This window comes from Protopterus annectens, chromosome 3.part0 (genome assembly GCF_019279795.1).
Source record: "Protopterus annectens isolate FY-2018-M chromosome 3.part0, PAN1.0, whole genome shotgun sequence".
In the NCBI taxonomy this organism is placed as follows: Eukaryota; Metazoa; Chordata; order Ceratodontiformes; family Protopteridae; genus Protopterus; species Protopterus annectens.
The window spans coordinates 1,952,353,499-1,952,365,908 of NC_056731.1; the positions used below are offsets into that span (position 1 = coordinate 1,952,353,499).

The window sequence follows — 12,410 nt, forward strand, 5'->3', positions numbered from 1 at the left end:
GAGATCTAGTATATTTTCTCCTCTCGTGGGAACAGTGACTAGCTGTTCCATGGCATTTGAATTTATGAACTCCAGGAACCGTTGGGCTAGAAAGTTAGGGCTTGAGTAATGTTCCCAGTCTATATTCGGGTAGTTGAAGTCACCCAATATGATGGTGTTTGGAGATACATTTATACCCTCCAGTGTCTTCAGGAAGGCTGTGTGGGGTTCCTGAGTTTGAGAGGGTGGCCTGTAGCATGCTACAATTTGTAGAGCAGTTTTGCCTATGGTTAGTTGCACCTGGATGGTTTCCGAAGCTTATTATTATAACAAATAAAATTCTAAGTTAAAGTTATATCCAGCATGTCAAAAATCAACCTAATTTCAGAAGACAAAGCTCTTTGGATATGACAGAGTAAACAATTGTATTGTCATTAGTAACAAAAAAATCATTAAAAATAAACCAGATTATAAAAAGTCTTTATTGAATGATGAGTAGCATAAAACCACTAAATTTATTTGCTTATCAACATACATACCGGATCGGTCGAGGCCCGGGTTAACTACGACCGCCACCAGTACTGTTAGCCAACAGGGTGCTGGCGGAAATTCGGCTACTGTTGGCCAAAGGAGAAGAGGAGGGCGAAGGCATGCCCGAAGGCAGAAAGAGAGGAGGAAGTTTAGGAGTGTAGCAGTGATGGTAGGAACTTTGAATCTTGGCAGTATGACTGGTATAGGAAGAGAGCTAGTTGATATGATGGAGAGAAGGAAGGTTGATATATTGTGCGTGCAAGAGACCAGATGGAAGGGAAGTAAGGCCAGGTGTTTAGGAAATGGGTTCAAATTGTTCTATCATGGTGTGGATGGCAGGAGAAATGGGGTAGGGGTTATACTAAAGGAACAATATGCCAAGAGTGTTTTAGACATGAAGAGAGTGTCTGACAGAGTGATGTTTATGAAGCTCGAAATTGATGGTGTAATGATGAATGTTGTTAGTGCATATGCTCCACAGTTTGGGTGTGCGATGGATGAGAAATTTTTGGAGTAAGTTGGATGAAGTTGTGGTGAGTGTACCCAAGGGTGAGAGACTAGTGATTGGAGCGGACTTTAATGGGCATGTTGGTGAAGTGAACAGAGGAGATGAGGAAGTGATGGGTAGGTATGGTGTTAAGGAGAGGAATGCAGAAGGTCAGATGATTGTGGATTTTGCGAAAAGGATGGACATGGCTGTGGTGAATACGTATTTTAAGAAGAGGGAGGAGCATAGGGTGACGTACAAGAGTGGAGGAAGATGCACACAGGTGGATTATATCCTATGTAGGAGGGCCAGTCTGAAGGAGATTGGAGACTGTAAAGTGGTGGCAGGGGAAAGTGTAGTTAAGCAGCATAAAATGGTGGTCTGTAGAATGATGTTGGTGATCAAGAAGAGGAGGAGGAGTGTGAAAGCAGTGCCAAGGATTAAATGGTGGAAGTTAAAAAAGGGTGATTGTGAAGTGGAGTTTGGGGAAGAGTTAAGATAGGCACTGGGAGGCACTGGAGAGTTACCGAATAGCTGGGTAACTGCAGCAGAACTAGTAAGGGAGACTGCTAGAAAGGTGCTTGGTGTGACATCTGGACAGAGGAAGGAGGACAAGGAGACCTGGTGGTGGAATAAGAAAGTACAGGAGAGTATACAGAGGAAGAGGCTGGCAATGAAGAAGTGGGATTATCAAAGAGATGAAGAAAGTAGATATGAGTATAAGGAGATGAGGCGCATGGCAAAGAGAAAGGTGGCAAAAGCTAAGGATAAGGCGTATGGAGAGTTGTTTGAGAGATTGGACACTAGAGAGGGAGAAATGGACCTGCACCGATTGGCTAGACAGAGGGACAGAGCTGGGAAATATGTGCAGCAAGTAACGGTGATAAAGGATAGTGATGGAAAGGTACTCACAAGAGAGGAGTGTGTGTTGAGCAGATGGAAAGAGTATTTTGAGAGGCTGATGAATGAAGAGAATGAGAGAGAGAGAAGGTTGGATGATGTGGGGATAGTGAATCAGGAAGTGAAACAGATTAGCAAGGAGGAAGTAAGGACAGCTATGAAGAGGATGAAGAATGGAATGGCTGTTGGCCCAGATGTCATCCCAATGGAAGCATGGAGGTGCTTAGGAGAAATGGCAGTGGAATTTTTAACTAGATTGTTTAATGAAATTTTGGAAAGTCAGAGGATGCCTGAGGAGTGGAGAAAAAGTGTTTTGGTACCTATCTTTAAGAATAAGGGTGATGTGCAGAGCTGCAGTAACTACAGAGGGATAAAAATGATCAGTCACAGCTTGAAGTTATGGGAGAGAGTAGTAGAAGCTAGGTTAAGAAGGGAGGTGATGATTAGTGATCAGCAGTATGGGGTGTTATTGGAGAAGTACAGAGAAGGTCAGAGGGAGTTGCATTGTGTCTTTGTAGACTTGGAGAAAGCATATGACAGGGTGCCTAGAGGGGAGTTGTGGTATTGTATGAGGAAGTCGGGAGTGGCAGAGAAGTATGTAAGAGTGGTACAGGATATGTACGAGGGTAGTGTGACAGTGGTGAGGACTGCAGTGGGAGTGACAGATCCGTTTAAGGTGGAGGTGGGATTACATCAAGGATCAGCTCTGAGTCCTTTCTTATTTGCAGTGGTGATGGACAGGTTGACAGATGAGATCAGACAGGAGGCCCCGTGGTCTATGATGTTTGCAGATGACATTGTGATCTGTAGTGAGAGTAGGAATCAGGTTGAGAAGACTCTGGAGAGGTGGAGATATGCTCTAGAGAGCAGAGGAATGAAGGTCAGCAGGGCTAAGAAAGAATATATGTGTGTAAATGAGAGGGAGGGTATAGGAATGGTGAGGATGCAGGGAATAGAGTTGGTAAAGGTGGACGAGTTTAAGTACTTGGGATCAACAGTTCAGAGTAATGGTGAATGTGGAAGAGAGGTGAATAAGAGAGTACAGGCAGGGTGGAATGGGTGGAGAAGAGTGTCAGGAGTGATTTGTGACAGACGGGTACCAGTAAGAGTGAAAGGGAAGGTCTACAAGACAGTAGTGAGACCAGCTATGTTATATGGGTTGAAGACAGTGGCACTGACAAAAAGGCAGGAGTCAGAGCTGGATGTGGCAGAGTTAAAGATGTTAAGATTTGCACTCGGTGTGACTAGGATGGTTAGGATTAGGAATCAGTATATTAGAGGGTCAGCTCATGTTGGACAGTTTGGAGACAAAGCAAGAGAGACGAGATTGCGTTGGTTTGGACATGTGCTGAGGAAGGATGATGGGTATATTGGGAAAAAGATGCTAAGGATGGAGCTGCCAGGTAAGGGGAAAAGAGGAAGGCCTAAGATAAGGTTTATGGAAGTGGTGAGAGAGGACATGCAGGCAGTTGGTGTGACAGAGCAAGATGCAGAGGATAGGAAGAAATGGAAAGAGATGATCTGCTGTGGCGACCCCTAATGAGAAAATCCGAAAGATGATGATGATGATCAACATATAGAGATATTCCGGTCTATATCAGAAGATCAAAGTTTAAAAACTTTGAATCTGATATGGTAGACACCATATGATCGAAGTCTAGAAAATTAGAATCTTTTAACGGAGATCTCCCTACAGCGTGGAAAGGATAGATTTCCCTTTTCTGTACTGTAGTGCGATCTCGGAGTTGGCATATTTAAGTAGCGGGGGGGGTGCAGCCCCTCCACGTGAGGAGTGCAGGGTTGCTTGCTCCCCTTCTTAGAGGTTTAAATCGTTTGTTTTTGTAGGTTGTTGTGTTTTATTACATTTTCAGTGTTTCAAGACTTCTATTATATGGTGTCGATCATAACAGATTTGAAGATTTGAAACTTAGATAATGTAATGTAAACCCAGATATTCTACTGTATTAACATATATGAATATTCTGTCTCACTTCCCTTGCTTGCTACAGTTAGTTGCAGTAGTGGATCAAACAAACTTTTATGAATTCTTGGCAGACAGAACATAAATAAAGCTTTAGTATTCTCCGTTTTTAAATAATATGAGTTAAGTGGAATGACATTTTCAGCTGCAATAACTATATAGCTTCATAATCAGCAGTATTATTAAGAATGCTCAAAATTTTGTTGTTTTACATATCTCTATCCATAACAGCTATAACATTCTTTTTATTAGCTTTCATTATGTTAATATTGTCATTTAAAATTAGATTGTCCAAAGCATATTTCTCGTCAACCCAGAGATTATAAAACTTGTGTTCACATGTTCTGATAATAAGTCTATCGCTTTTTTTTATACAAATGTTCTAACATATGATAAAATTGCCAAAGATTCCAAAGACAACCACAAGGCATTCTATAACTATGTCAAGAATCTAAATGGCAATGCTCAGATCTGCTCTGAGCTACAACAGAATGGCATTAAATATACTGATCTCAAGGATATTGCCAATATCCTGGCAGATCAATTCAGTGCTAACTTCACCCCCCTCTCACCCCCTAAACGGCCCATCTCAATACCAGAAGATTGACAAATTCTGGTAATAACGGCCACACAGGTAAAAATGCACTCTCCAAAACTAATAATACAGCATCCATGGGACCAGATGACATCCCGGGCCGTGTATTACATGAACTACAAAATGAACTGGCACCTCATCTAAGTGTCATGCTTAATCATAGCCTCACCTCAGGCTTCAGGCAAACTGAGTGGCGCACAGCCACTTATCCCACTCCACAAGGGGGGATCTACCTTGGATCCCAGGAACTACCACCCCGTCAGTCTGACGAGCCTGTTCTGCAAGGCCATCGAACGTATTATCATGGAACTTATAAACAAAGACATTGGCAACCTTCAAAAACTGGACCCCACCCAGTTTGGGTTCATGAAGGGCCGATCTTGTCTCCTGAACCTGATTGACTTCTTTGAATCAGTCTCCAGAGCCGTGAACGAAGGTAAGGCGGTCCACACAGCCTATCTGAACCTCGCCAAGGCCTTTGACACCATCCCCCACTCTGGATATCCCCCACTCTGGAATCATAGATAGACTTACTAAGCTGGGCTTTATTCCCTATGTCACTTGATGGGTTGCCAACTGGCTTACTGACAGAACCCACAGTGTAAAAGTAGCCGACTCCAAATCCAGCTCCAGACAAGTGACAAGTGGAGTACCTCAGGGTTCAGTCCTGGGACTGCTCTTGTTTGGCATCTACTTCTCTGAAGTCCAGGTCAACACTAAGAGACTCTGGCTAACAAAGTTTGCAGGTGCCTGCAAACTGGGAGCCATTATTGAATCCCCATATGATGTGCTGTATGAAAGGGCCTTACGTAAACAGATGCTTGGTGCCAGAGCCATGGGCTCAAGCTTAATGCCGTGAATTACCACATAGGTAGCAGTACACTAAACACCGAAAGTGTGATGAGACTTGGGGACACAGGTAGACAGTGGTCTCACCTTCGATAACCACATAGCCACAACAGTCAGGAAATCTGTCTATGTAGCACACCTCATCACTAAGGGCTTTTCATCCAGGAAAAAGGAAGTCATTGTCCCACTGTACTCATCACTCATTAGACCCATTATAGAATACAACACCCTGTTTGGTATGTACCTCTCAAGACATCTGCAACAACTGAAAAGGCCGCAGAAATACCTCACTAAAAGAATCACAGGCCTAAAGTAGATGCCCTACGCTGACCGCCTTAAAAAACTCCAGCTATACTCTGTCACATATCATCTACTCAGGTGATCTCTGCTTAACATACAAGGCCATGTCAAACCCAGAGCTGTTGGACATGCTACACTTAAAGAAATCCTAATCCCTCAGAGCCACACCCTCCAGGGATCTAAACCTTGTCATCACAATAAACAAAACATGCTGGAGGGGATAGGTTCTTGACCCAGAGACTCCCCAGACTCTGAGACTGCCCATATATATCAAGCAGAGAGCCTCTTTGGTCCTCTTCAAAAGGAACCTTGACAATTGGATGGGAGAAAAGAAATTCACCCCAGGGATCACGTCAGTCACCCTGCTAGACAGGGGTCCAGGAAAGTAAATATTGTGGGAAGAAATAGCCAGGGAATTGTTATGGCTAGGCTTGTATAGGCCCTAGGGCAGATAGGCAAGTACCAACCTATGAACATACAGACAATTCTGGTTTCAAAGGTGGAGTAAATTAACTCACTTTTCTAAAGTCATTATTAGGAGTATTAGTAATTGTTTTACCTTTCCTTTTATTCAGAATTTCAAAATTCAACTTTCATAGAAATTCTTTTAGGTGACTTATTAGATGACACTTAGACTACAAACCAGGTTTAATATTTAAAAACAATAGAATTTAAGCACTTGTGTTCCATTCATTTCAAACAGGAACTTCTTCAGAAATGCTTAAACTCAATTGTTTTTAAACATTATACCTGGTTTGCAGTCCAAGTGACATCTTTTATGGAATTCTTTTTTTTTTTTTTTGTTCCTTATTTTATGTTGTTGGTTTTTGCAGTTTACCTTAAGTGACTTATAGTTAAAACCAAATTACTCCTTTCAGCAGGGATGAAGCCTAACCCTTTACTCAAAATTCGTGCTTCATCATTTCCCACCTTAAAACTAGATACATTAATCATTCTAAAAGAACTTTGCATATTATATATTGAACTTGACATCTTTAATTGGAATGCGTTGTCATTGATTCCACCTCTGATATTGCTGTACTCTTTGAGGCTTATGTGGGGGTGATGCTGTTTCCGGTCATGTTTTTATCCCTTCTTGGTTCTCATGGACTAACTCGATTAACTGGCCATTCCTCCCATTGTGAAAATCATTGTTTTTGCTCCTCTGTTTTCCATTCCCACAAGTATTGTGTCCACTGGTTTTGTGCTTGGCTCTGATTTTGAAACCTTTGAACCAAACCTGTTAATCTCTTGGGGTTCCTCTTCAAGGTCTCTAAAGCAGGCTGCTCTTTCATCGACAGTATTCTTTTTTCCAGATTTTTCCTTATTCTCTTGCACTGACTGCTGCTGCTGCTCATTTTGCAAATAATACTCCTTGCCTCCTACATAGTCTTGCTTATCACGCTCAAATTTTTTTTCAAATTATACTGATTCTGTGTATGATTTTCTTTTATGATTTTATCCTGGATGCCCTGTAACTTTGCTTCAAAGTTAAGAACTGCAGTCTTATTCTTCAGCTCAGCATAATTCTTTTTAATCCTTGATTGCAAGCTTAGCATCTTAATTTTATTATGTCTAATCAGCAAGTCCATGTAGTCCAAACCTGCCATTAAGTTAATCTGTTTCCATTATTACATAAAGCTCTTGCTGGAAGGCAGTATCATTGTTGTCAGCCCCCTCAGCACACACACACTGGGCTAACACTCTTTGCTCAAAAACATATTGTACAATTGCAGGCATTTGATTTTAATTAAGTCTTTCTTCATAGAGCTATTAAGTACCTCACTTCTTCCATAAGAGGGATTAACAGGAGATGCCAGTACCCCTAATAAAACATTGTCAACTCCGGGTTCACCGGACTCTCACCCACAGTACCCTTCGCTTAAGAAACAGCAGCTGCACCTCTAGTAAAGAAGGAGCTTCATTTAATGTCAGTCTTGATAGCACTACCAAAAATTACCCTAATTAGAATCTTGTGAAAATCTTGATGTTGCTATAATGCAAAACTCATTCTTAACCAAGCAGATTAATGTCATCACAAAATCCAATAATATACATGGTGATTCAGTGTGAAATAAAAAAAACACAACTGTATAAAAAATGAAAAGTTTAATGTGCACATAAGTCCATCTCAGAGTAAGCGCTTTCATCCAAGTTGGACTTCTTCAGACTGTGAAAGAAACATTTAACACACAGAAACTTAAATACTCTAATTAGTCATATGATTCAATATCCAGTTAATGTTTAAAACCTGTTCTCTTTAAAGAGACTTTAAAATTCACCATTCATTAAATCTGGGGGAGCACAGACATCTAACTGAACCTGCCAATAGTAGTCTGTAGAATAGGAGGTCCCATTATGAATATGTTTTGAGCAATGTAGGGTATTGGTTTTTAGTTTTCTAACATAGGTAAATAAGGATATATAAATGTCTTTGGCTTCAGAAGTCAGTCCATGTCATACCTCTCAACTGTACAGATTTTCGCAGCATGTCCAGATTTTTGCCCCGTTTCTCAAAAAATTGTGTTTTTTTCTGTCAAATCATTGAGGGTTGAAATCAGAGAATAAATACAGTCATTTGAGTTTCAGAATTAATACCCTTCAGAAAATTCTTGCTAATGCAAAACCTGTTGTTCTATCTACTTTCTAAGTTTCTAAGAGTAATATTTAAAAAGTGTCCCTATTTTGAGGCCTTTGTTCCCCCATTATGTATGGCTTTTTCCAGATTACTTGCTCTAAGAGGTTGAGAGGCATGGACAAAAATTTATGGGCTCCTTTAGTGAACTTGATAGTGTTCTTCATTTTTTTGTAATGCTTTTAATATTATCTTTGAGAAAAAGGATTTTGGATCACCTAAATAAATGAAGGAATTTCCTTCTTTTGTTGTAAAGTTTAGTTATGATGTTGGGCCAGCAGAATGATTTATTTTGTAATTTCCCATGATATTTGGTTCTCTCTGGTAGGGACTGTTACCTTTATGCATTTTATAAATGGGTATAGAATTCTTTTGTGAAGCTTGCTGCTGTATTAAGGTCTCGGGGGGGGGGGCATTCATAAGTGAATTTTGAGATGTTGTCACATAACAGTTTTAGTGTATGGAGTTTATTGTAGTAGCTTTTGGGAGTTTAAAGGAAATATAGTCAAACTTCCCTGGGATGGAAATAACAGAGACGTCCATGTTTGTAAGAATCAGATCAGTAATTATTTAGCTCTAGTAAGTTGATTTACGAGCTGCTCAGGGGAATTTTTATTTATTAGTCTAAAATTTGGGGGCATATCTTACATTGCAGGTATAGTTGTCCAAGTTTATTGAAGGATAGTTAAAGTCACTCAAAATAAGGGAGGTTTTGCTAATAGAGAAATAATTTAGAGCACTGCGGAATCATACATGATCATCAAGGGACAAAGAATGTGTTCTGTCACAAGCTATAGTTGATAATTTATCCTACCTAACATGATCTGTAGTTCATTGAGTTCAGTTTGTGAGTCTCCATAAATTTTCACAAGAGGATTGGGAGACGGAGAAGACACATTTTGGTTTAGTGTTTTTTTAGGGAGAAAGAAGAGAACTGCTGAATAGGAACACATTATCAGAATATTGGATAATTCTGCAAATTTGAGCAGATGGGACATACTACATGTTGTAGTTAACTAGAATTGTATACCTATATCTATACCAACTCAGGTTATAGGGAAGAAATGAAAACAGAATACATAAGAAAATGTAAGTAATATATCATTTTCATCCATTTTCCTCTAGCGGAATTAGTATTGGAATGGAACCATGGGAGTTGCTTCGGTCTGTTTGCCCAGTGCCATCGACTAAATTCCTCTGCTTGAACCACATCAGCAAGAGGTAGGAGAGTTCTTTTACTTTATCTTATTAAAATCATGATCAGCTGAATACAGAATCCTGCTGCAAAATTTTGTACTGAGAGATAAAGTTCACACAGTTTGGCCTGCATTTTAAAACAAGGTATTTTTAGAACTTCGGAACAGCTTAAGTGCATTTTCTAATTATAGTAGTCCAGAGTTTTCTGTTAATGCTGGTTGCACAAGAGGAAATGGAACTGGGGATTTGGATTCAAGAAAGGAATGGAAAAGAAATAGAATAACCAAGTACCCTAGCATGCACTTGTAATTTTAGCTTTCAGAATAGAAAGTCACGCCAGACTAATTAATTACTTCATTGTCATTCATTCATTCTCTAATACATGCTTTATCTAGTTAAAGGTGACAGGGGGCTGAGGCATATCCTGGCATTCTGATGGGTCCATGGCAGATAAAGTGATCTTGGATAGGAAGTGAGTCTTTCTCACACACACACACACACACACATGCGCGTGCGCACACACACACACACACACACACACACACACACACACACACCCACACACACTGATGTCACTTTGGGACAACCTATGGCTTGTTTTTGGATTGTTGAAGGAGATCAGACCATCCAGCAAGAAACCGTCTGGGCACAGGGTTGAACATGTAGACTCTGAGCACAAGGCACTCTATCCACACAGTTAGTGAACCAAGCCCTGTGAGTCAGTAGCAGTAACTGCTTTTCCACTTTGCTGCCTCCAAATAAGATTATTTTCATATATTGCTGACTCTGTGTTAATTTCAAATGCTTTGCTTAGAGCATGCCAGCCTCTGCAATGTCTTCTGATATTTTTGTTCATTTTATTTTAGTTTATGTGTCAGCCAGGTAAACCTACTGGACACAAATGTCCCTTTCTTGGACAACCCCGGAGCACTGTCTGGTTAAGTGACTTGCTGTGAATCGCACAGTAGCCAAATGATGGCTGCGTTACTCATACCCTGGAATACATGGTTTGATTCCTTGCATGATTAGGTGCCAAGCTTGTCTGTTTTATTTTCTTTCCTGAAAAAACATTTTATAATTTTTATGGCTCCTGAAAATGCCTTCAGAATAATGGATTAAAAAAGTTTTTCTATATTTTTTGGGTCTGAACTTTCTTTGTTTCTAACTGAGCAGGATCTTATTGTTCTCTTCCAGAACTAATTTTTTTCCCTTGATTATACTTCATATTCTTAAAAGTACAAAGTCTTATTTGGATGTACCTTGAAATTTAAACATCACATGTCGATTTGAGGTCACTTTATCCCTTACTTTGGGGTCATGCATTTTTATAGTTAGATTGTATAGGTAGTTGGAGAATGCTGAGGACAAAGCAGGGAGCTTGCCTATACAAAACATAACATGAGAAGACACATTCATGGTCTATTTTTTGAAGTTAGTGTAAGAGAGATTTTTGCACTGCACAGGCCTTTTCCTCTCATTTGAAGCTGTTTTTAATCCCACTACTTATTTTATTCCTGCTCTTTCATTAGTTCTAGGAAACCATCGGACAGTTGGTGCAGATGATTAAGGGGCTGTTAATGAACTGCTAGTAGTCATCCAGGTTTAATTCCCTTATCCTGTATTGGCTAACAGTGTGACTGTGTGCAATTCACGTAACCAAATAGTGCTCCTGGATGTAGTCTGAAAAAGTTCCATGGAGATCAATGCACTACCCTGGTTAACAAATACAAATACAATTAACCGGCCAAAACAGACTTTTTTCCTCTTTCCAAGAAACAGAATTGGATTACACTTTTTTAAAAAGAGTTTATGGTGAATGATGATGTTTTCAACAGTCAGCCTTCAGGTCTTTATCTGTATTAGTGCAGCATGTTTAGTCTCTGAAATGTAATTTGTCATATGGCCGGAAGGCGACCTTCATGAGCAAAGTGTAGATCAACCAGAATAGTAAAGCATAATTTATCCCATGTAATGAAAAAAAAAGTAAGACAAGCACGAGAAAGTAGACCAAGTCATATCCATGGGGATAGGAAACCCCCAACCTGTTATAAGGCCCTTCACTACAGAAGATGGATAAAAACACTATTTCAGTGCTTTGCAAAATAGCCCAGAAGAGCACTACAATATTACTGTGCAGAGGTGTGTATCCTTTCTCAGTACAGTGCTGCTAACCGTACTTCAGCATGATCTGCTGTATTACAACTTTGTTCGAAGCTGCAGCATTAACAGCTATAATCGTAGCACACCTTGCATGGATGATGAGGTCCATTAGCATTGTATGCTGTGAAGTCTCATTATCACAGCTTGATATGGGTGCAGTAAGCCTTATTGGTAACTGTGAGAATTGCAGAAACAGTATAGTATGCAGCATATAGGTTCATAGGTAGCTACTAGGCTATCAACCCAAGGGTCTACGTAAGCCTAGCCAGCAAGGTTCCATGGCTTACACCACCCAAGAAAATTATTTTCCTGTGCTACTGTCGAGCAGAGACACAGAAGTGATCCCTGGGGTGTATTTCCTATTTCCCATCCACTCATCAAGATTTTTCTTGAACAGTGCTAATGAAGAACTTTGCTTGACATAGATGGGTAGCTTGTTCCAGATTATAGGAAGTCTCTGGGACAGGAATCTATCCCTCCAGCATGTACTGTTTATTGTGGTGACAAGGTTTAGGTCCCTAGAGCATGTAGCTCAGAAGGATTGGAATTTCTTTAGGTGTAGCATGTCCAACAGGTCTGGGTTTGACATAGCTTTATATGTTAGGCAGAGATCACCTCTGAGTAGGCGATATGCTATGGAGTAAAGTTTTAGTTTTTTGAGACGGTCAGTGTAGGGCATTTGTTTGAGGCCAGTAATTCTCTTTGTGAGGTACTTCTGTGGCTTTTCCAGCTGCTGCAGATATCTTGTGAGGTACATTCCAAAAGGGGCGTTGTACTCTATAATCGGTCTAATGAG

General features: G+C 40.3%; 1 protein-coding gene across 1 annotated transcript in view; it reads left to right on the forward strand.

Annotated features, from left to right (window-relative positions):
* Positions 1 to 12,410, forward strand: part of LOC122797233 (tubulin delta chain-like) — a 790,352-nt gene that overhangs the window by 633,583 nt on the left and 144,359 nt on the right. The window contains exon 7 of the mRNA XM_044066071.1: positions 9,383 to 9,478. Within this exon, the coding sequence (XP_043922006.1) occupies positions 9,383 to 9,478 (96 nt within the window). The remainder of the gene's footprint in view (positions 1 to 9,382; positions 9,479 to 12,410) is intronic.